The sequence below is a fragment of the Elephas maximus genome, chromosome 8, assembly GCF_024166365.1.
Source record: "Elephas maximus indicus isolate mEleMax1 chromosome 8, mEleMax1 primary haplotype, whole genome shotgun sequence".
NCBI lineage: Eukaryota > Metazoa > Chordata > Mammalia > Proboscidea > Elephantidae > Elephas > Elephas maximus.
In genome coordinates, this window is record NC_064826.1 from 41496935 (window position 1) to 41523089 (window position 26155).

Below are 26155 nucleotides of genomic sequence, written 5' to 3' on the forward strand. Positions count from 1 at the left end.
AAGAATGCTTTTTTCTGTGTTTGAATCTTTTTTTGAGTTCTTATATAGCGGTCCCATACAATATTTATCCTCTCGTGACTGACTAATTTCACTGGCATAATGCCCTCCAGATTCATCCATGTCATGAGATGTTTTGCGGATTCATCATTGTTCTTTATTGTTCCATAGTATTCCATTGTGTGTATCTACCATAATTTGTTTACCCATCTGTCTGTTCATGGGCACCTAGGTTGTTTGCATCATTTTGCTATTGTGAACAGCACCGCAATGAACATGGGTGTTCATATGTCTATTTTTGTGACAGCCCTTATTTCTCTAGGCTATATTCCTAGGAGTGGGATTGCTGGATCATATGGTATCTCTATTTCTGGCTTTTTAAGGAAGTGCCAAATCCTTTTCCAAAGCGGTTGTATCAAGAACATCTTAAATTTTTTTAAATGTAAAAGGTAGTTAAGCAAATAATAAAAAGTAGTCGAGGTTGGTATTGTAATTAACATATGGGAAACTAAGACCAAGACAGGCCCCAGGCCTCGTATTTCATTTCCCATTTAAAGAACCCCAAAGTCCTGGAAGTTAAGCCCTCTTTTACCTCTTTATTTATCACCTGATGCAGGTTCACGGTCAGTGCATCTGTCAGCACAATACAGATGGCCCGAACTGTGAGAGATGCAAGGACTTCTTCCAGGATGCTCCTTGGAGGCCAGCTGAAGGCCCCCAGAACAGCACTTGCAGACGTGGGTGACAATGAGTTCTCGGCATAGGCTGAAGGTGCTCAATGTTTCCTTCTTTTGGAGAACATTTACTTCATGTCTGTGGACTGCAGGCAACAAAGATTGAGAACCTTTGGCTCTCGGTTCCAATTTTGTGACATCCTAATATACTCAGTTAAGGTCCCTGGATGGCACAAATGTTTTACACTCAACCGTTAACCTAAAGGTTGGTGAGTCAAACCCATCCAGCAGTACTGTGAAAGAAAAGGCCTGGCAATCTGCTTCTGTTAAGATTTTAAAAACCAAAAGCCAAGCCTGTTGCCATCAAGTTGATTCTAATTCATGGCAACCCTACAGGACTGAGTAGAACTGCCCCATAGGGTTTCCAAGGCTATAATCTTTATGGAAGCAGACTGCCACATCTTCCTCCCATGGACCCACTGGTGGGCTTGAACCGCAGACCTTCTGATAGCACCTAAGCACTTAACCACTGTGCCATCAGGGGTCCTACTATTAAGATTACAGCCAAGAAAATCCTATAAAGCAGTTCCACTGTATAACACATAGGATTACCATGAGTTGGGACGGACTCAACGACAACCACCAGCAACATCTTCAATTATTACACATGAAAAAATCACAAAGTTCTCAAACTAACTTAAAAAATGAAACAACATTCATGATGAGTAGGACCTCTTCGGAGGCGGGGGAGGGCTGACTTGTAATTATAATATCGACCCCAGGAATTTTGGGAACACAAGATTTGGTACTATTTTCCTGAATAATCATACATTTCTGACCTTAAACCCATATGTCAGATAATAGAAGAGAAACGAGGTCCATGACTGAGTTTGACATGCTGTTATATTTTTTATAAAATATTTTGGCTAAAAAGGTTGTTTTGTTTTGTTTTGTTTATAATAATATCTTTGTTGCCTCCAAATTTTGATGAACTTCCAAACAAATTTGTTATCCAGTTTCTTTTCCCAGATTTGGGAAAAATAAGTTTTGAAGGGGGTGGAAAGTTCACTAGAAATACTCTCACCAAAAAAAAAAAAAAACCATCTGTGAGAACCACAGTATACAAGACCCAGGAAATATGCAGTCTGAGGTTACACTGTTTACAGGGAAAAAAGCAACAAGACAAACAGAACAGACATCACCACTAAGACAAACAAACTCCTTCAAACAGACCATCTTTCCTTCCTTTCTCCTGCTGAACCCCAGGTAGGATGAAAAAGGTGTGCAGCCTTCTTTCAGTCCTCCTGCCCGGTCATGAGGGAGAAGCAGGCCCGGGCTCAGGTGTGGTCAGCAGACCCAGGTTTCCTCCAGGGCCCACACTGCCCTCCTACAAGCCCTAGCCTCCTCCTCTGTAAATTGAGGTGTCTCAAAATGATGCCTTCTCCAGTGCTTTGCCAGCTCTAAAATCTCATCTCAGGATCCCAGTCGTTATGGACTGAATTGTGTCCCCCCAAAATATGTGTTGGAATCCTAATTTCTGTACCTGTGGATGTAATCCTGTTTGGAGACAGGATTTTCTTTGTTATGTTAATGAGATCATACCCAAGTAGGGTGGGTTCTATATCTAATCACTTCTGAGTGATAAAAAGAGTAGATTAGCACAGATGGGTTGGTGGCAGGTGGGTGCAGGGAATAAAGGCCATGTGAAGATTGCCAAGGAACGGAGGAACTCGGGGCTACAGAAGCTTAAAGCAACAAGGATCTTCCCACAGAGCTGACAAAGACAGAGTCTTTCCCTAGAGCCAGTGCCCTTGAATTCAGACCCCTAGACTCCTGAACCATGAGAACATGCGTTTCTGTTCTTTAAAGCCACCCACTTGTGGTATTTCTATTACAGCAGCACTAGCAAACTAAGACACCACTACCCAGAAAATTTGATGTAAAAAATCTAAATTTACAAAACATAAACCAGTAAAATTACTCCTTATAGAACAACAACAGAAATATTACATTGTAGGGGTTCTAGATCACCCAAGTGATATAGAAGCCTGGGTAGTCAAGTGGTTTGTGATAGGCTGCTAACCTAAAAAGGCTGGCTGCTGGAACTCGCTCAGTGGCTCCTCAAAAGAAAGGCCTGTCAATCTGCTTCTGTAAAGATTAAATCCAAACCAAACCCATTGAGGTCAAGTCCATTCCAAGTCACAGCAACCCTAAAGGACATAGATAGCCAAACTGCCCCATAGGGTTTCCAAGGAGTGGCTGGTAGATTCCCACTGCCGACTTTTTGGTTAGCATCCAAATGCTTAACCACTGCCACATCTTCTCCCATGCAGCAACTGGTGGGTTCGAACCACGGACCTTTCAGTTAGCAGCCAGCACTTAACCACTGTGCCTTCACCACTGCATAACTAGGCCTCCTCTAGTAAACCCTATAGATCAGTTCTACTCTGTCACATGGGGTCACCACAAGTCAGAGCTGACTCCCTGGGAGCTAACAACGACAGCATATCAAACATTTCAGGAACACATTTTATAGAGCGTATATGAACAGAATCATAGTGCTGGAAGGATTCTTTGAATCACCTATTTTAACCCTTCTATTGGCACTGGGGTTGGGGATACTTGATGTTTCTATAAAAAGAAGATGGAGTGGCTAAAATATGCCCACGATTAGAAAATGTAGTGATTAGTTCATGAAACCCCGTTAATCCCAAAACCTCAGCTAGTCTCTCAGTAACTCTCGTCCCTTCCCTGAGCGTGTAACTGTAATGGCCACTCTGACCGCTGTCACTTTGACATGACCGTGTACCTGGCCAGCGGCAGCCTAAGCAGGGGCGTATGGGAAGACTGCCAGCACCACACCGAGGGGCAGCCCTGCGACCACTGCAGACCCCTTTTCTACAGGGACCCCCTCAAGCCCATTTCGGATCCCTACACATGCATTCATGAGTCCCCAGCCTTGGATCCTGTCCTTTCCTCTTGTTGGAGCAAATCCCCATGGGCTCCCAGTCCCTGCTGCCTAACATCACCTCCAAACTGCTCTGGTTTGGGGGAATAAAACCAAACCAAACAAAAAGGCACCTGGTATAGTGGATTCTGACTCATGGTGGCCACGTGTGTTACAGAGTAGAACTGCTCCATAGGGCTGTAACCTTTATAGAAGTAGGTCACCAGGCCTTTCTTCTGTGGCTCTGCTGGGTGGGTTGGAACTGCCATCCTTTAGTTAGGGCAATAGGGAACTGCCAACAACACTTCAGTTTTAAAAACCTTTTCTTCCCCCAGACAAAATGGGCCTAGTTCTGTCCCGGTAATCTTGCAGCAGAGGTCAGAAGCTATTCTGGATTCAACCAGGAGGAGGTGATGGTTTCAAAAGTTGCAGCAGACACCCTCAGTATCCTAGAGGGCAGCTCAGGGAAGTAGCTAAAGTAGTGAAATTGGCGAAAACATTTGATTTGCCGTAGACAATTCAATTTGTCCTGCTTGTTTTTTTGTCTCCCTCTCCTTTTTTTTTTTTAAACCTTTAAAAATATTTTCATTTTACCTTTAATTTCAGCCTTGTTAATGAAATGTTTCAAGTGTGCAAAGAAGAGTAGAGGATGATATAACAAACACCTTTATACCCATCACCTAGCTTAATCTTAATCAAATCTTAATCTTTTCTTTACCCTAATCAAACCTCAATCTTAGTCAAAACTTAATCTTTTACCTGATAACTTCCAGAACTTCCTTTAATAAAATACACAGGCACACTTGATGTCCCAGCTGCACATCTGCCCTGTTTGTCTCCTTCCCAGGGATAAACTCTCATATATTTGGCATTTATTCTTAAAATGTTTTTTACACTTCCACACATTTTTGTATCCACAAACCATATACATCGACACGCTTGCAAATTTTAGACAAATGGTATCATGCCTTAAGCAACTTGAGTACTCCCTTTAGCTTAATATTTTTGAGATTTGTCCCTCTCAGGTATCATTAGTTCTTTAATTTTAGTTTTCTTGTAGAATTTCTTCCTATAAATATGACAAAATGTATTTGTCCCTTCTTCTTCTGATGCCGCAATACACGTTCCTGTATGTGTGGCCTTGTGCACATGCGCAAAGACTGTCCCTGCGATATATAAACTAGAAGAGGAATTACTGAGCCATAGGGTATGCCCTTCTTCAAAGTGGCTAGGTACTATTGAATCGTCCGCTGAGCCACTGTACCAATTAAGACTCCCACCCTCACTCAGTGTACGAGAGTTCCCATTGCTCTATATTCTTATTGATGCTTGGTTTTGTTGCATTTGAATTTTTGCTGACGTTGGTTTTTCCACACTTTAATTTTTCCTAATGAAATAGTGTCTCATCATTGTTTTGATGGGCATTTCCCTGCAGGACTGGGACTAAGGTGAAACCAGCAAAGCACCTAGGTCCCAAAATTTAAGGCAGGACTCACTTTCAGGGTCAGGTAAGTGCATGACTGACACTTGAACAAGCCTGAGAGAGTGCCACCTTAAATTTTGCACCATAGTTCCAGCCCTGCTGTACATTCTTGCATAGATAAGTACTCCAGCCTGATTTCAAATACCCAGTGTCAATAACTGGGTCTGAGATTTTACCCTAATTGCAAACTAATGAGTTAGCCTGATACTCTTTCATGGATACTGGCAGAAGACACTAGACTCCTGGGCCAAAGACAGGAGACTTTATCACAGCATTGCAAGTAACAAGGGCATTGGGTTGTGTAGGCTCACGTTTCCCTTTGCTCCTCAAGTCCTGTGGGCGTTACACAAAGGATCCCAGATGGATCCTGCACACCTAGTGAGTTTGTGCCTCTACTGAGAAACTCTGAGCTTGGAGAAATCATTGCTTTTATAGCAAAAGGAAGCAAGCCTGCTCTTTTTCTGAAGAAGAGGTTACCTCATCCCTCAAGGTTGCTTTCTGCAAACAAAACTGAGAAATGACCTGAGTAAGTAGCAGCCTGGGCCTTGTATTGTTGGCACACTCAGCAAGAATGTTCAGGACACTCGGGACCCATAGAGGGTTGCCTCTCCCAATACGTAGAAGTCCTGCTTCTTAGGCTATATCATGAATGTACGGTTAAGGAGGTGGAGGGGGGAACCTGGTATGAAACTGTAACTTCGAACTGTAAATCATCATAAAACATAAAATAGAATCTTATTCAGTAGCTACCTGTTATGAACTGAATTGTGTCCCCGCCAAAATGTGTGTCAACTTGGCTAGTCCACAATTCCCAGTATTGTGTGACTGTCCATCATTTTTGTCATCTGATGTGATTTTCCTATGTGTTGTAAATCCTACCTCTATGATGTTAATGAGGTGGGATTAGTGGCAGTAATGTTAATGAGGCAGGACTCAATCTACGAGATTGTGTCTTAAACCAATCTCTTTTGAGATATAAAAGAATCAAGCAGAGAGCTGGGGACCTCATATCACCAAGAAAGAAGCACGTCCTTGGGGTCCTTGCACTGAGAAGGTTCTCAACCAGGGGAAGATTGATGACAAGGGCCTTCCTCTGGAGTCGACAGAGAGAGAAAGCTTCCCCTGGAACTGGCATTTGGACTTCTAGCCTTCTAAACTGTGAGAGAATAAACTTGTTTTTTAGAGCCATCCACTTGCGGTATTTCTGTTATAATAGCACCAGATAACTAAGACACGGCCAGAATGCATTTAATATCCTAGATTTCAAACTTTAAATCATTATAATGTAGAAAAAGTAAAAATGAATTTTTTGCTAATATTACTCAATAGACAGCTGATTGCACAAAATTTTATAGTCTGTTCAAAACTGACACAAAAAACTGGATTCTCAGAAAATTCACTTTAAAGCATTCTTTAGAGTCATTTCCTAATTGTCCTACAATTTTTACCAGAACTTGTAATTACACACACGCACACATACAACTTTTACTAATATTATAAAAGCTAAGTGTTTCTAAAAGAAAATGAAATTGCTCTGAGGTGGAATCAAGGAAATACAATGTTTGAAACAGGTAATCTAGGAATCTGGAAAGATATTTGGAAAACAAATGTTTTCAAACACATTAAGCAAAGTCTTGTTCCTTAAGAACCACTTACTGTTAACCTTGGTGGTGCTTTTGAAGGAAAGAAACCAAGGACAGAAAATCAGTACCCCAGTCGTGAAATTTGAAAGTCATTCTTTGTGAGCAAGGAATTTTTCCATGAAAGAAAAATGAGGAACTTGTAACAAACTACCATAATTAGACTCCCCAGCATCAACTGGTTTACCTAAACACATGTCCTCTCCCAGTTTACCTAAACATACATGTGTATACAAATGACGTATATTAAGAAGACCAATTAACATTCTCACATAAGGTTTCTTGACATTGTCCTTATTTGAATCTAAATATTTACATAATCAGATTCCAGACATAAGAGTTGACTAATTTTAAATGTTCTATGATTAAAACACAGTCAAATATGATGAAGAAAAACAAAAATTTGGTGACCTCTGCCATTGATAATAAAAGTTCTCTGGAATTAGACCATGTGACACTAAGAGATTTTATTGGACTTCTATCTTAAAGGCTATGACTGAGGTTTATTTCAAACTAAAGTTTATAATCCACTCACCCACATCCCTCTTCCAAGTGATACTTCTGTGCACAGCTAAATTATACTTTGGAACTCAATGCTAACCTTTTGGAATGTCTCCCAAATAAAGCTGAGCTTTTTACTTTTGGCCACTTCTAAAATGAATCCAGCTTGTTCCTTCTTTTCAGGAAGCAACTGGCTTGAATTAGAAGAAAAGTGTGGTTTTTCCAAACTAAACAGAACCTGATACTCTTTTTTCCATAGTGCCTTAGTTATCTAGTACTGCCAGAACAGAAATACCACAAGTGGGTGGCTTTAACAAACAGAAATTTATTTTCTCATAGTTTGGGAGACTAGAAGTCTGAATTTGGAGAGCTGGCTCCAGGGGAAAGCTTTGTCTCTGTCAGCTCTGGGGGAAGATCTTTGTCTTTTCAGCTTCTGCTTCCTGGCTCCTTGGAGATCTCCATGTGTCTTGGCATCTATCTTACCCCATCTCTTTTATATCTTAAAAAAGAGATTAACTCAAGATACACCCTATACTAATCCAGTGTCATTAACATGACAAAGAAAACCCATTCCCAAGTGGGATTAGAACCACAAGCATAGAGGTTAGGATTTACAACACATATTTTGGGGGGACATAACTCAATCCATAACACATAATAAGATTTTATCACTGGTCACTATCCAATAATAATCGAAAGACTCTGTTAGACAACTGTTTGCTTCAGTGACACCAAACAATTGATTTGACCGGGTTTTTTCCATTAAGCTCACTAAACTAAATGGTTGTTATGTACACACAACTTTTTTTTTAAGGGTTTTGTTTTATTAATCCAGAGAAAACGTGTATAAATATGGACATGAGTGTTTCTTAAAATCAGGATATCCATCTATGTTTATTGCATTCCTCAAAAGAGGAATCCTTTGGAAACAGAGCACTACAAAGCTACAAGAGACCTTGGTGTTCATCTAATTGTGCAACCCTAACTGTTTGAAAGTTTTTCCTTACACTAGGTTAAACTCTACCTTCAATAACTCCTACCCTCTCGTCTTTGTTCTGCTCTCTGGAATTATTCATGCTATCGGCTTCCTTTTCCATCTGACATTCCTTCCTTGAGTTGTACAAGTTCCTACTAAAAAAATGGTTGCTATTTTTGTCGCTCTTTTGCTACCAGTGAATGTTCCAGAATCTCTTCATCCAAGCTTTTGTACCACTAGCTGATTTTCAAAAAGAAAACAAGGATTTGAACATTTCTTATTGTTTTCTCCCTTTGTTTCTTGTAGGTGTTCCTTCCAGGGAGGATCAAAAAGAATTATAGTGTTTATCCTTCTGATGTATTTTTCTGTGATGGGTGTTTTAGTTACCTAGTGCTGTTCTTCAAAATACCACAAGTGGATATTCTCTTACAGTTTAGGAGGCTAGAATTCAGGGCACCAGCTCTAGGGGAAAGCTTTCTCTCTGTTGGCTCTGAGGGAAGTCTTTATCCTTAGCTCTTTGGTGATCTTCATGTGGTATGGCCTTTATCTTCTCCCATCTCTGCTCTGCTCACTTGTTTAATCTATTATATATCAAAAAACATTGATTCATGATATGCCCTACGCTAATCCTGCCTCATTAACATAACAAAAACAACCCATTCCCGAATAAAATTATGACCACAGGCAAAGAAGTCAGGATTTACAACACATATTTGGGGGGACGTAATTCAATCCACAACAATGGGAAAGGACAGATTTACTTTCTAACCTTGTTTCAAAGATTTGCTAAACATTTTTTGTGGGTTTTCTCTCTCTCTCTCTCTCCCTTTCTCATGCCCTTTGGTGCATTTACAGTATATATAGACAGAAAGAGAGCCTTGGTGGCACTTGGCTACTAACCGGCAGTTCAAACCCACCCAGTGGCTCTGCGGGAGAAAAGACCTGGCAATCTGCTGCAGTAAAGATTGCAGCCTAGGAAACCCTATGGGGAAGTTCTACTCTGTCATATAGGGTCACTACGAGTAGGAATCAACTCAATGGCACACAACAACAAATATACATATATATATTTATATAAAGAGAAAGAGAGTCCCTGGATGACCCCAACAGCTTGTGCTTGACTGCTAACCTAAAGATTGATGGTTTGAACTGCAGAAGAAAAGATCTGGTGATTTGCTTCGGTTAAGGTTACAGCCAAGAAAACCATATGGAGCAGTTCTACTCTTTAACACATGGGGTCGCCATTAGTTAGAATGAACTCACAGCAACTAACCACTATATATATATATATATATATATATATATATATATATATATATATATATATATATATATATGAAGGAGAGCCCTGGAGGGGCAGTGGTTAATGCTCTCAACTGCTAACAAAAAGGTCAGCAGTGCAAAACCACCCGGTTCCTCGGGAGAAAATACGGCAATCTGCTTCTGTAAATATTTATAGACTTGGAAACCGTATGGGGTCGCCGTGAGTCGGAATTGACTCAGTAGCCATGGGTTTGGGTATATATATATGTACACACACATATATATATATATGAAACCCTGGTGGCATAGTGGTTAAGAGCTATGGCTGCTAACCAAAAGGCCAGCAGCTCGAATGCACCAGGCACTCACTGGAAACTCTATGGGGCAGTTCTACCCTGTCCTATAGGGTTGCTAGGAGTCAGAATGTACTTGATGGCAACTGGGTATACATATACGTGTGTGTGTGTGTGTATACATATATATCCACCAGGCCCTCCTTGGAAACCCTGTGGGGCAATTCTGCTCTGATCTGTAGGGTTGCTATGAGTCAGAATCAACTAGAAGGCAATGGGTTTGGTTTTTGGTTTTATATATACACTTACACACACACACACACATATGTTGTTAGTTTTAAGGGCCCCGGTGACACAATGGTTAAGGACTCAGTTGCTAACCAAAAGGTCAGTGGTTTGAACTCACCTGGCACTCCACAGGGCAATGATGTGGCAGTCTGCTTCTGCAAACATTTACAGCCTTGGAAACCCTATGGGGCAGTTCTATTCTACTCTATGGTAATGGGTTGTAGGCGGTTGTTAGTTGTTGTCGAGTTGATTCCAACTCATAGTGACCCCATGTATGCCGAGTAGAACTGGTTCATAGAGTTTTCAAGGCTGTGACTTTTCGGAAGCAGCTCACCAGGCCTGTCTTCCAAGGCGCACCTCTGTGTGGATTTCAACCACAACCTTTTGGCTAGTAGTCAAGCGCTTAACCATTTGTGCCACATTTTAGCACAGCATCCCACTCTTACCTGTCTTTTGATCTTATTCTCGCCTTCAGAGTCTTTTTCTTTTTTCAATCTATGGCTATTAACATCCAGTTTTTATAATAGCAGTCTTCTTCTGTTTCTCTTTACAATCTTCTAAAAGTCTTTAAAATATATATATATGGAATTATTCAACATTTTCCATGGCCAGAGAAATCTAGGAGTCATTTCTGAACAGCCCTTTCTCATCAGTCCTATTATTTAAATAAGCTTAATCGTTTAAACAACATAAACTAGTTATACCAAAAAAAAAAAACCCGTTGCCTTCAAGTTGATTCCAACTCATAGCGACACTACAGGACAGAGTAGAACTGCCCCACAGGGTTTCCAAGGAGTGCCTGGTGGATTTGAACTACCAACTTTTTTGGTAGCAGCTGTAGCTCTTAACCACTACGCCACCGGGGTTTCCAAACTAGTTATACTGTGGGTAAAATGCTATCCTTATGTTTCAAGTTTCCCACAATTTGCAAGAACTAAGACAAAAAAAAAAGAATTTTTTTGAATTGAAGACAATGAATGTGTATGTCTGTGTCCGCAGCCTGTGAATGTGACCCTGATGGGACTTTATCTGGTGGCATTTGTGTGAGCCACTCTGATCCTGCCAAGGCGTCTGTGGCTGGCCAATGCCTGTGTAAGGAGAATGTGGAAGGAACCAAGTGCAACAGGTGTAAACCCAACCACTATGGACTGAGTGCTAGCGATCCCCTTGGCTGTCAGTGTAAGTCAACATGTGCAGGTCTGCCAACACAGATGTGTTTCCAAGCTTGGGGATGTCTCTGTCAGCCCTAAAATTCAGTAATGTAAAAACATAAGAAGAGGCCTGCCAGTCTCTGAGTTTTTAAAAATGATGCAACACCTTCTGCAAACTATAAGGAGTTAGTGGAGGAGAACTTTTCTCTATAGTTCGCTGAATTTATCATAAAAGACCAGCAGGGGGCATTCGTATTTTCCCCACTGAAACAAAAACAGGGGAAAATGCCAAGAAATGTTAGACCAAGTTGTGAGACCTTTAGAAAAATGGCCTCCACCAGGGCTCTCCTGAGAGTTATATACAAATTCATCAAGTTACATTATGCCTTTCTGCATAGATTGATGTATTTTAGGCAATTTTCAAGCGCTGGTTTCTTTCATTTTATTTTAAATTATTTTTCCCCTTTCTTCTCACGCCCTTTCTAGTATTATGTTCACTGACAAAGAGAATTAAAGAGCCAAGGGAGGGGTGGGAAATAGAAAGGACCTCAGCAGTTTCCGAGGCAAAATGGACAGACTCTTGGCTTTAGGATCACAGAAGTTTAGAGCTGCCTGAGGCCCCCTAGACTTTCAGATTCCTCAGGGAACCCTGGGTAAATCATTTCCATTTGTCATAGAGTCATGCTCCATATTTCTGCCCAGTTAATGAACTCTGGGCTATTGATATGTTTAGAGAGCAGAATTCTGAAGCTTTCAATGACAAAATGCTCCATCATTTTGAATTTGATTGCAAAATTAAATTTCATGACGATGAATTATGGTCGAGCCACTTTCTCTCACACCTTCCTGGAGTTCCCTCTGGTTTAGTGACTAACCTGATGTCCTCGGAGAACAAGCTGACTATTGTTTCTAGTTTTGTTTTTGTTTTCTTTGTTGCAGCTTTATTAAGATACTATTCACATACCATACAATTCGCCCTTTAAATTGTTCAATTCGATGGTTTTTAGTACATTCACAAAGTTGGGCAACTATCACCACATCAATTTTAGAATATTTTTATCACCCTGAAAAGAAACTCCATACTATTTAGCTATCACCCCCAACCCCCGCTCCACCCCCAGTTTTAGGCAACCACTAATCTACTTTCTGACTGTACGGGTTTGCCTATTCTGGATATTTCATATAAAGGGAAGCATGTAATATATAGTCTTCTGTGTATAGCTTATTTCACTTAACATGTTTCCAAGGTGCTCTCCATGTTATAGAATGTATCGGTACTTTATTCCTCTTTATGGCTGAATGATTACATTGTGTGGATACCCCACATTGTGTTGATCTGTTCATCAGTTGATGGGTGTTTGGATTGTGTTCATGAACATTGGTTTTTCTGTCAAGGGAATCAGCAGAGAGCATCCTGGTAGCATCATCCCTTAGCCTTCATAACATAAGCAGGATTCAGAAATGTCTATGGGTGAAGGAGAAGTAAGGGAGAAAAAAAGAGGGGAAGAATGAAAGGAAGAAGTAATAAGGCAGTAAGAAAGAGAAGAGAGAGGGAAATGATACCTGCATCTGCTAGAGAAGGAGCCATCATTAACAACTGTGACACTCAATAACCCCTGCCCCTGAGTCATCCAACCTGGCCAGCATCACTCAGGTTAACTGTGCCAGGCTCTCCAGCTTACACAACTTCCTACATTTGTTTGTCTCCTCCTAAATGCCAACCAATAGAAGAACAGGAGGACTCTGGGGGTGTCTGGCACTGGATTTCCTGTGCAGGATTTATGTAGTACACTAATTGCGGAGCCATTCAGGCAATATACTTGGCAAAGCAGGCTACTCTGTGTTCTTTGGGCCACATGTTTTGCTCAATGTGAGCTATTAAAGACAATTTCAAACAGTGGAGAAATAAGAATGAGAATAACCATGTATGCTGTGCTTTCAGCCTGCAACTGTAACCCCCTTGGAAGTCTACCATTCTCAACCTGTGACGTGGATACAGGCCAATGCTTGTGCCAGTCATTTGCCACCGGGCCACACTGTGAAGATTACACTGTATGTATTTGCCTACAATTTCCCTTTTATATCCAGCATGTCGAGTTCTACTGCCATTGCCCAGAAGAGACTTGGTCTTGTTAATTACTCTCCTTCTCCTATTGCTCTATTTCACTTTGAAGCCTGATGAGAATGATTGTTAGAAAACTTTGGTACTTTGCGATGTGCTCTTTGAGTCAAGCTTATTGGCAGCTTTTAAGTGAGCAAAGTTAGTGCTTCCTATACTTGACTGTGAGCAGTCATGACATTGGTTGGGGTGGTGTGATTGGAAGACTCTGAAGAACTTCACTTCTCATCAGGAGAAAGTACATAAATTAGGGCATTAACATCTTACCTCCCAGATCCTGCGGTCAAAATGAGCCCATCCTTCAAGGGCCATCTCAACCGCCCTTCCTCCATGAAGCTTTTTGAAACCCTTGGATGGGATGTCATTGTCCTGTCCCTTCCCATAGCACTTTGACAAGTACCATATTCTGCTTTATACGCTATATTGCCATTATTTGTGTCAACAACATGTCCCCCACACTGTTAGACCACATCATGAACTGCCTTACCTTTCTCAGTGGTGGATTTTAAATTAATAAAATCTATGAAAATCCTGAGTCAGATAAGGTATACCTATCTGTTATCATTACATATATATAGAGAGAGAGAGAAGTAGAAGAAGGAGGAGGAGAAAGAGGAAGGGGAGAAGGAGGAGAGAGATATCAGTTTAATTAAATTGACTTGGCCCAGTGCTATGCTACAGCTAGCTCATACTGGCTTGCTAGAGCTGGTTATTAAACTTTCAGTTATTTTGCAAGTCAGTTGTTAAAAGTAACCATTATTAGAAATTAAGTTGTGAAATTTACAATTAAATAAATTATGTTTTTAAAAGGTACTAAATGCTGAAACACATTACTTCCAAATTGTTTTACAATATTTTGTTATTATCTGTGCTCCAATGTTATTTTTGCCTATTGTATCCATGTGGTAGAAATACTGTGTAATGGCAAGCTACTGTCCATCTCTTCCCACATCCTCATTCAGTGACATCGTGTTGGTAGCTTGAAATGGGCTATGGTAGGGGTATTTACACCATGGAAATCACTGAACAGTATAAACCAGCCCCTCCTACTCCCCACCTCAGAGAGCTGGTTGTTAAACATTTACCAGCATACCACTGTATTGGACTGACCCAACCCAGGCACAGAAGTCCATAGATTTATCCATTGTTTTCCTGAAGTGCCAAGCAGTAGAATAGAAGAGCATTTATCTGTCTCTTTTTGGTCCACCAGATCATGGGATCTTGTTCCTACTTTCTCTGCTTAACAATATTTTGGACAAGGTCTTGAAAAAAGAAAAAAAAAAAAAAGCCCTTAGGCTTAAATGTAATGTGGATTCCTGTGGGAAATAAACATATAAGCATGGAAATATATGAGCATATATGTTCAAAAATTAGTAGATAAAACATTCTTCACTCCATAGGAAATGTGTCATACAATTAGGGAGTTCAAACCCAACTCTTTTCTTTGTTCTCCAACATTGGCAGCCCATCATGACATTTTAGAAAGAAAAAATAAAAACTTAACCTAATAAAAGAACAGTGACCTTGATGTGTCTGAAGAAATTTAGTTGCTAAATGAGAAACATATGTCTATTAGGACTTTGTACAAATATTTTAAGTCATTTTATTGAAAGCATATTAGGATGGAGCGGGGGAGGTAGGGGAAGAAAGCAAGGATGTAAATATGAAGAAGAGACTCTGCGTAAGATAAGGCAGATAATCTAGAAGGTTTGCATAAAAGAGAGAGAGAAAGTGAGCTAGCTCTCAAAATGTTAGGTCACCCACGGCAAGCGCTATGACCACGAGTATGAGATACAAAGAGGAATGTACAGTGGGTCAACAGGATCAGCAGACATTAAATCAGATCATTCTAGCAAACCTCAGATTCCGGGCTGACTTTTTTTGTGTATGTGGTAGCCCTCTTTCCCCTCTCCCACCTACATGGTAACCACTAATAAATGTTGGTCTCTATACACTTGTATGTTCTAGGTAGTGCATAAAAGTGGATCATGCGTATATTTGTCCCTTTGTGACTGACTTATTTCACTCATTCAGGCTGACTTTTTTCCTTGGCCGGTTAATTGTCACACATGCAGTGCATAGGCTTGATCATGTTTGCAGGAGGAAAATAATGAGCTGGGGCAGCCCCATGGGAAACTGTTCCTCATGGCTGAGTCCAGGGCGTCCACCAGGTGTGCCACATCCACATCTATCATTGGTGCCGTGGACCTGCCCCAAGGTGACCAAAATGGCAGCCCACCCTGGCCTAGAGGGTGTTTTCACAACCACATCCTGAGTGAAGCAGTTCATGTCACTTTTTTTCCCCTAAACTGAAGTTTGGTTTTGAAAAAAGATCAAAAATTCTTAGCAACATTTTCTAACAGATTATATCACATTTAAATGTTTAAAATGAATCATTTTGAGTAAAATTGTGGGTGAAAAAACATGGATAATTTAATACGCCCACTCCAAAAAACAGTTTCATGGCTATTAAAATCTAAATTTTATCTGAGCAGGTTAACTTGAGATTTAAGAGGAAAGCGTTTTCGGAGCATTTTATACTAAGTATTATCAGATTTTAAAAAAATAGTTGTTTATATTTTACCAGCTGTTTATATTGTATAAAGGTCAAGATGTTGCAATGATAAAAATGTCTTGAGCAACAGAGCTGATTCTCAAGCTGAGGCCACATTATGCCAAGATAACTGGCTCAAAAACTAACAATTCTACTAACCTGGGATATTCATATAACATCTCAAAATCAGTTTAATCGATATTTTTATCCCAAAACATTTCAGTGTTGTGTAAGTAAAATCTCCAGAGATTCTGGTGTTGAGGGAGCCTGTCAGTGTTGTAAAAGCAGTTGGAAACCGACTGGGAAAAGAACTTCTCCTCAGATGACCCTAAACAACTCAGTTTGAGGATACATTTGTTCTGTCAGAGGAACCATGTGGCTCCCGTTGCGTCTCTCCACAAACAGTTCTCCTGTCCCCTTCACTTGCCGCCCTGGGGATGGGAAGCATTTGTCTACAGAGACTATTACCAAGTGCATAGACAAGAAAAGCTACCATCTGATTGTTCAGGTGGTTTGGCTATTTGGTATGTGTCAATTCTGTTGTGGTCATTTTAAAATTATACTTCAGAACTGCGAACATCTTCCTAGATGGAATCAACTGAGCATGTTCTCTTCGTAGGTGGGATACTGGGGACTGGGAAATCGTCCCCATGGATGTTCTCCCTGTGACTGTGACATTGGAGGTGCTTATTTGAACACGTAAGTCAGTAAAATAAATGAAAAAGTTGTGGAAATGCTCCTCACTCATGTTTCCACATAAAAGCACATTTTAGTCTGATTTGCTCTTAGTCATAGGTGAAGAATTTTATTCCGTGACAAAGGACATTGATAAGTGATGACCTAGAGACAGTAACTACAACCCAGCTGTTTTATTTTACTTCAGCAATTTCCAAGGGTGAGGTAAACAATCCAACAGCCTGGATATCTCACGCTGAGGTGTGTAGAAAAAATAGTTGCCATGGAGTCAACTCTGACTGACGACTACCCCATGAGTAGAACTGTGCTCCATAGGATTTTCAATAGCTGATTTTTCACAAGTAGATCACCAGGCCTTTCTTCCAAGGTGCCTCTGGGTAGACTCAAACCTCCAGCCTTCCGGTTAGCAGACAACCGTGGTATCCATTTGCACCACCCAGGGATACTGAAAAAAAAAGGAGTGTGTAAATGCCTGAAAATGTGTGACTTGACCTACCATGGACACCAACTTGTTGTCATCCTGTAAGAAAAGGCCCTACCTTCTCCCTTCCCTAGTTTTCAGGGCAAAGTCAGAGAGCTGCTGAGGAAAGAAGTGGCTACCTGGGTTCCAAGGGTCTGGATTTGCTTTTCAAGACAAGACATGCTGTGCCCATGGCCTCAGCAACCTTTTACAGACGATTGATTGATCATTCAAAGAACTGATCCAATCTTAGGAGTCATTTAGCCCAGCACCCCCCGCCCCCTTCATTTTACACTCTCCCCCTCTGCCTCCTGCCTTTTTTCACAGTAGATTTATTTTCCCTCAGGTGCTCCCTCAGGGATGGGCAGTGTGAATGTCGCCCCCATATCACTGGCCGCAGCTGCACAGAGCCAGCCCCCGGCTACTTCTTTGCTCCTTTGAATTTCTATCTCTATGAGGCAGAGGAAGCCATGCCACTCCAGGGCCTCGCGCCTTCGGTTCGTATTTTATTTACTTTCTCTACAGACTTCATTTGACGGAGTGTCAGTAAATACAGAAAGCACACCCTTGAGATCATGGTTAAGGTACTTAGAAAAGAACGCTTTTGTCCCCAAACGCAGATCAAAGTAGAGTTTATTATATCATGGAGCTGTAGATTATACAAATTCTTGAGGGCAGAGCCTGTGTTTTGTTTATCTTTGTAACCCAGTTCCAGAACAGAGCCTGGTCCACGGTGGCCTGGCACATAAATGTGGGTTGGATTAAATTGTAAAGAAACAGACTTTACTTTTGCTCTTTAGAGTGCCTGTCAGATCAAATGTGTTTACCTAGCTTCTCTGCCTGTCTCCCCGACGATAATAAGCCATCTGAGGGCAGGGAGCATGTGACTCAAGTTTGCCACTGCACTAGTGCCTAACACGGGCCCTGACACATAGCATAAACTTTATAGATATTTGTTGAATGACTGAATAAAATATAATAAAAAAAAAAAGTGTCGAATGTGCTCCCTGGCCTCCTAAAGCTGAGCTCGGATTCGCAGCTCTCAGGGAAGTTGGGGAGTGTCACAAGAGTGTGTGGTTGCAAACGTCACTTGGCACTCCCACAAGTCACAGTTCTGTAGGAGATTTCCCCTAAAAACTTTTTCTAAGAATCTTGTTCAGGGAGCAGACAAACACAGAGGACATAATTAGAGAAAATACCTGTTAGATTCATAACGTTCTCAAGTAGGACCCCAGCCATAAATAGGAACATGGCAAAGAAAATGGTAGGAAAAAAAAAAAAAAAGGCTTCAAAGACAGAAAACGTGGAGCCGATTGTGAAGACAGGATTTGGGTAGATAAAGAAGACAAGGGAACGCATTCCAGCTTCCAGTGCCTTACCTGTTCCTTATCTGCCGGTGGGGAGGGTGAACATGTTCCTTCGGACCCTTGGAACTTGCTCTGTTAGTGACTGGAATTAGGGCAAGAGCAGGAAGATTTCATGGTCCCTGTTTACACTTTTATCTGCAGTGCATGGAATCAGAATGAAACTGTCCTATGTCTAGATTCCTCTTCATGATTTTTAAAATTGTTTCTTTATGATGGTGACTGAAAAAAAAGCAATATTGGTAATTATGTCTAGGCCATAACTAGAAATACAGTAGTTCCTTTTTTTTAAGATAAGAAAACATGAAACAAACATAGTTATCTAAAATAAATTAGAGTCCCTGAGCGGTGCAAACAGTTGAGTTCAACTGCTAACCAAAAAGTTGGAGGTTCAAGTACCCAAAGGTGCCTTAGAAAAAAGGCCTGGAAATATACTTCCAAAAAATCAGCCGTTGAACACCCCATGGAGCACAGTTCTATTCTGACACACACGGCGTCGCCATGAGTCAGAATCAACTCAACGGCATTTGTTTTTTGTTTTGTTTTGTTTTTATTTACTATTTATTCAGTATGCACTGTGTGGTGAGTGGTGACAAGTGATTAAATAGGATAATATCACTAACGCTAATACAGCTCTGATCTGGTCAAGCTGGGCTGTAAATAGACTGTATGAAGGAATATTGATTTCAGTTGTTAGGGGGTCAAGTTATTTTTGACATAAATCCTTACTACTCTGTCCATGACTTAAAGAAAAAAAAATTGAGGATATAGATTGATCCTAAAGGGTGTGTGAAACTGTTGAAAGCACTGGAAAGTAATATCTATGACGACATTTAAGAAAAGGAAATTCAAGGTGGGAGCGATATTAAGTATCTAAAGGATAATGTGAATAACTTTCCTCCTCCACTGGTCTTTTAATTGTGGCATAGAGGATTTCAATTGGGCACCATTTAATTATTTGTGCACTCTTTTAACAAATACTTATTGTGTGCTTACTATGTTGCAGCTGCTGATACTACTACTAATAAAACCTCCATTTATTTAATGCTTCGAGCTTAAAGCTTTTTGTACATTTTCTCATTTAACTCTCAAAGCAACCTAAGTATTATCGTCCATTTTCCAGATGTGGGAAAGCATGAGCAGTTAATTAACTTGCCCAAAGCAGGGTTTCGAGCTGGTTTGGAATGTTCAGTAACTGCCAGTTTAAACGAGGGCAGCATACATGTTGCGTAGCAACCATATCTGTTGCTCGTGGGATTTTGACCCCAGTATTTTTTTTTTTTTTTTTTGGAATCAAGCAGCAGTGCCCTACTCAAAGATGGTGGCCTGAAAATTTCAGGAGCCTGATGCAGAAGTTCGGATTATTGGCAGAATTATGGAGGCTACACATGTTCAAAGTAGCGCAGGCGGCAGAGCAGGCACTGCTGTTTGTTTCCTAAACTGGGGTCAAAATCCCACAGGCAATAGATTTGGTTGCTATGCAACTTGTACGCTGCCGTCTTTTACATCAGCAATTCCTGAACTGTTCCAAATTGGCTGGAAGTTCTGGTCCAAAGTCACACAGCTAGTAGGCATTGGGGCCTGGGCTCAGTCCCAGGTGCATCTGGCACATCTGGCTTCAAAACTCTTGCTCTTAACCCCTTAACATGTTGCCCACCCATGTGTATAACACCGGCGATACAGACCTGCTAAGGTGATATTGTTGTTGTTAGGTGCTGTCGAGTCTACCCTGACTCATAGCAACCCTATGTACCACAGAGCGAAACACTGCCCTGTGCTGAGCCATCCTCACAATCATTATTATGCTTGAGCCCATTGTTGCAGCCACTGTGTCAGTCCATCTTGTTGAGGGTCTTCCTCCTTTTTCGCTGACCCTCTACCTTACCAAGCATGATGTCCTTCTCCAGGGACTGATCCCTCCTGACAACATGTCCTAAGTATGTAAGACTCAGTTTTGCCATCCTTGCTTCTAAGGAGCATTCTGCTTTTTCTTCTTCTAAGACAGGTTTCTTTGTCCTCTGGCGGTCCAGGGAATATTCAGCATTCTTCACCAACACCACAATTCAAAGGCATCAGCTCTTCTTCGGCCTTCCTTATCCCTTGTCCAGCTTTCACACACATACGATGTGATTGAAAATATCAAGGCTTGTGTCAGGTGCACTTTAGTCTTCAAGGTGGCATCTTTGCTTTTCAACACTTTTAAGAGATCCTTTGCAGCAGATTTGCCCAGCGCAATGCATCTCTTGATTTCTTGACTGCTACTTCCATGGCTATTGATTGTGGATCCAAGTAAAATGAAATCCTTGACAACTTCAATCTTTTCCCCATTTATGTTGCTTTTAGGTCCAGTTGTGAGGATTTTTGTTTTCTTTATGTTGAGGTGTAATCCATACTCAAGGCTAGAGTCTTTGATGTTCATCAGTAAGTGCTTCAAGTCCCCTTCATTCTCAGCAAGCAAGGTTGGGTCATCTGCATAATGCAGGTTGTAAATGAGTCTTCCTCCAATTCTGATGCCCTGTTCTTCTTCATATAGTCCAGCTTCTCAGATTACTTGCTCAGCATACAGACTGAATAAGTATGGTGAAAGGACACAACCCTGACACACACCTTTCCTGACTGTAAACCACACAATATCTCCTTATTCTGTCTGAACGATTGCCTTTTGATCTATATACAAGTTCTTCATGAGCACAATTAAGTGTTCTGGAATTCCCACTCTTGACAATGTTATCCATAATTTGTTATGATCCACACAGTCAAATGCCTTTGCTGTTGTTGTCGTTGTTGTTAGGTGCTGTCGAGTCAGTTCCTACTCATAGTGACCCTACGCACAACAGGACTAAACACTAACCGGTCCAGAGCCATCCTTACAATAGTTGTTATGCTTGAGCTCATTGTCGTAGCCTCTGTGTCAGTCCACCTCGTTGAAGGTCTTCCTCTTTTCCACTGACCCTGTACTTTGGCAAGTATGATGTCCTTCTCCAGGGACGATCCCTTCTGACAACATGTCCAAAGTATGTAAGATACAGCCTCGCCATCCTTGCTTCTAAGGAGCATTCTGGTTGTATTTCTTCCAAGACAGACTTGTTCGTTCTTTTCACAGTCCATAGTATATTCAACATTCTTTGCCAACACCACAATTCAAAGGCATCAATTCTTCTTTGGTCTTCCTTATTCATTGTTCAGCTTTCACATGCACATGATGCAATTGAAAATACCATGGCTTGTGTCAGGTGCACCTTGGTCTTCAAGGTAACATTTTTGCTTTTCAACACTTTAAAGAGGTCCTTTGCAGCAGATTTACCCAACGCAATGCGTCCTTTGATTTCTTGACTACTGCTTCCATGCGTGTTGATTGTGGATCCAAGTAAAATGAAATCCTTGACAACTTCAATCTTTTCTCCGTTTATCATGATGTTGCTCATTGGTCCAGTTGTGAGGATTTTTGTTTTCTTTATGTTGAGGTGTAATCCATACTGAAGGCTGTGGTCTTTGATCTTCATTAGTAAGTGCTTCAAGTCCTCTTCACTTTCAGCAAGCAAGGTTGTGCCATCTGCATAATGCAGGTTGTTAATGAGTCTTCCTCCAATCCTGATGCCCCGTTCTTCTTCATGTAGTACAGCTTCTCGGATTGTTTGCTCAGCATACAGATTGAACACGTATGGTGAAAGGATACAACCTTGACAAACACTTTTCCTGACTTTAAACCAATCAGTATCCCCTTATTCTGTCTGAACAACTGCCTCTTGATCTATGTAAAGGTTTCTCATGAGCACAATTAAGTGTTCTGGAATTTTCATTCTTTGCAATTTTATCCATAATTTGTTATGATCCACACAGTCCAATGCCTTTGCATAGTCAATAAAACACAGGTAAACATCCTTCTGGTATTCTCTGCTTTCAGCCAGGATCCATCTGACATCACCAGTGATATGCCTGGTTCCACATCCTCTTCTGAAACCAGCTTGAATTTCTGGCAGTTTCCTGTCAATATATTGCTGCAGCTGTTTTTGAATGATCTTCAGCAAAATTTTGCTTGCATGTGATATTAATGATAAACCCAAACCAAAACCAAACCCACTGCCGTCAAGTCAATTCCATCTCATACTGACCCTATAAGACAGAGTAGAACTACTCCATAGAGTTTCCAAGGAGCACATGGCAAATTCAAACTGCCAATCTCTTGGCTAGCAGCCATAGCACTAAACCACTACATCACCAGGGTTTCCAATATTAATGATACTGTCCTATAATTTCCACATTTGGTTGGATCACCTTTCTTGGGAATAGGCATAATTATGGATCTCTTCCAGTCAGTTGGCCAAGAAGCTGTCTTCCATATTTCTTGGCATAGACAAGTGAGCACCTCCAGCGCTGCATCCTTTTGTTGAAACATCTCAACTGGTATTCCATCCATTTCTGGCATCTTGTTTTTTCCCAGTGCCTTCAGTGCAGCTTGGACTTCTTCCTTCAGTACTATCGGTTCCTGATCATACGCTACCTCTTGAAATCATGGAACATCGGCTAATTTTTTTGGTATAATGACTCTGTGTATTCCTTCCATCTTCTTTTGATGCTTCGTACATTGTTTAGTATTTTCCATAGAATTCTTCACTACTGCAACTCGAGGCTTGAATTTTTCTTCAGTTCTTTCAGCTTGAGAAACGCTGTGCATTTTCTTCCCTTTTGGTTTTCTAGTTTCAGCTCTTTGCACATGTCATTATAATACTTTACTTTGTCTTCTCAAGCCGCCCTTTGAAATCTTCTGTTCAGTTCTTTTACTTCATCATTTCTTCCTTTTGCTTTAGCTGCTCAACGTTCCTAAGCAAGTTTCAGAGATTCATTGGACATCCTTCTTGGTCTTTTCTTTCTTTCCCGTCTTTTCAATGACCTCTTGCTTTTTCACGTATGAAGTCCTTGATGTCGTTCCACAAGTGAGCTGGTCTTTGGTCACTAGCGTTTGACGCATCAAATCTATTCTTGAGATGGTCTCTAAGTTCAGGTGGGATATACTCAAGGTCATGTTTTGGCTCTCATGGACTTGCTTGAACTTGCATATGAGCAATTGATAGTCTGTTCACAGTTGGCCCCTGGCCTTGTTCTGACTGACAATATTGAGCTTTTCCATCGTATCTTTCCACAGATGTAGTGAATTTGATTCCTTTGTGTTCCATCTGGTGAGGTCAATGTGTATAGTCGCTGTTTATGTTGGTGAAAGAAGGTATTTGCAATGAAGAAGTCATTGGTCTTGCAAAGTTCTATCATTCGATCTCTGGCATTGTTTCTATCACCAAGGCCGTATATTCCAACTACCCATCCTTCTTCTTTATTCCCAGCTTTCACATTCTAATCACCAGTAATTATAAATGCATCTTGATTGCATGTTCAATCAGTTTCAGACTGCAACAACTGATAAAAATCTTTTATTTCTTCACCTTTGGCCTTAGAGGTTGGTGCGTAAATTTGAATAATGGTCGTATTAACTGGTCTTCCTTGTAGGCATATGGATATTATCCTATCACTGACAGCTCTGTATTTCAGGAAAGATCTTGAAATGTCCTTTTTGACAATGAATGCAACACCATTCCTCTTCAAGTTGTCATTCCCAGCATGCCCTTGCATAGTCAATAAAACACAGGTAAACTTCTTTCAGGTATTCCCTGCTTTCAGCCTGGACCCATTGACATCAACAATAATATCCCTGGCTCCATGTCCTCTTCTGAATCCAGCCTGAATTTCTGGCAGTTCTCTGTCGATACACTGGTGCAGCCGCTTTTCAATGATCTTCAGCAAAATTTTACTTGCTTGTTATATTAATGATATTGTTCGATAATTTACGCATTCAAGGTGATGTAGAAAGGGATAAGCTAGCCCCTACCATCTAGAAGTTTCTACTATGGCTAATATATTTACATAAATAGCTTGGGATGAGACAGGATGGGGGCAGTGCCATATGACATAGGCAGTCAATAAGTGTATTAGGATTTCAGAACCATGATAAACCCCTACAGATAGGCTTAACACAGAGAATAATTTAGACCCTGACCTGAAAACAATAAGTCTTTCAATTGGTGGAATAAGTGACATGACAGTCGAGCCAGGAGAAGTATAAGCAAAGGCTGAGGAAAGAAATAAGGCTGGTGTTTTCAGGTGGAGCCAGTAGTTTATATAGGGAAGAAGTATTTGAAAAAGAAAATTAGGGTCTCCTACTATTTTTTTTTTACTATGGAAGCCAGCAACCCTGATGGCATAGTGGTTAAGGGCTATGGTTGTTAACCAAAATGTTGGCAGTTCAAATCCACCAGACACTTCTTGGAAACTCTATGGGGCAGTTCTACTCTGTTCTATAGGGTCACTATGAGTTGGAATTGACTCCACAGCAATGGGTAACTAAGGAAGCCATCTGTCAATTTGTCATACAGTGGTGGTTTGTGTGTTGCTGTGATGCTGGAAGCTATGCCATTGGTATTTCAAGTACCACCAGGGTGACCCATGGTGGACGGGTTTCATCAGAACTTACAGGCTAAGACAGGCTAGGAAGAAAGACCTGGTAATCTACTTCTGAAAATAACCAATGAAAACTTTCTGGATCCCAAGAGAACACTGTCCAATTGCTGGAGTTATTTTGATTGAATTTAATGTGGTATGACTTAATGCTAATTCCATAATATATGTCCGATTCACTTGCTTTGAACACATTATCAGGAGGGATCAATTGCTGGAGACGATCATGTTTGGTGAAGCAGAGGGCCAGCGAGGGCGAGGGAGACCCATGGTAAGATGGATTGGCACAATCGCTGCAACAAACATGCTGGTGATCATGAGGATGACTCAGGACTATGCAACATTTCATACTGTTGTATATAAGGTTACCATGAGTTAGAGTCAACTCGTCGGCAACTATCTATCTACTAAGGAAGCTAAATTTTATTCTTTGGGCAATGAGAACTCTTTGAAGCTTTCTGAGCAAGGGAATGATGTGATGAAGATTGTTTTCAGAAATTCTTATAAACTTTATCCAGCAGAAGTGAAGCCTGGATGGAAGGGAATATCAGATAAGAAGCTGTTATAATAACCTACACAGGAATAAACTAGATGCTAAATTAAGAGGTAGCAGAGAGAAAAGTTGGAGATAGAGATATGAAAGGAAGTGAATGCAAGAACATATATCTTATGAATAATTGTTTTAATGCTCAAATCGATGAATTAAGAAGAATTATAATTTTCTTGGTGGGTCTTCAAAAGGAGTTATAAATACACACACACATACATATATATAATATGCACACATACATAGAAAGATACACACACATGCATATATACACACGTACACATATATTTAGGAGTCCTTGGGTGGCACAAACACTTAAGCACTCAACTACTAGTCAAAGTATTGGCATTGTAAACTCATTCAGAGGCACCTTGGAAGGTAGGCCTGGCAATCTGCTTCCAAAAGGTAACAGCTTTGAAAACCCTATGGAGCAGTTCTACTCTACACACATAGGGTCACCATGAGTTAGATTTGACTCAGCGACAACTCACAACAACACATATGTTTATATTTGTATGTGTATACACATACACACATATCCTTGCTACTCAAAATGTGGCCTGAAGACCAGCAATATTGGCATTCCCCCAGAGCTCATTAGACCTGGAGGATCTCAGGCCCCGCCCCAGCCCACTGAATTAGGGTCTGTATTTTAACAAGAGCTCCAGGTGATTCATAGGCAGTGTGGGAAGCACTGG

General features: G+C 40.8%; 1 protein-coding gene across 1 annotated transcript in view; it reads left to right on the forward strand.

Moving 5' to 3' along the window:
- Window positions 1–26155, forward strand: part of LAMB4 (laminin subunit beta 4) — a 107568-nt gene that overhangs the window by 18935 nt on the left and 62478 nt on the right. The window contains 6 exon segments of the mRNA XM_049893544.1: window positions 614–734; window positions 3428–3616; window positions 11062–11241; window positions 13156–13265; window positions 16506–16585; window positions 17389–17539. Coding sequence (XP_049749501.1) covers window positions 614–734; window positions 3428–3616; window positions 11062–11241; window positions 13156–13265; window positions 16506–16585; window positions 17389–17539 — 831 coding nt within the window.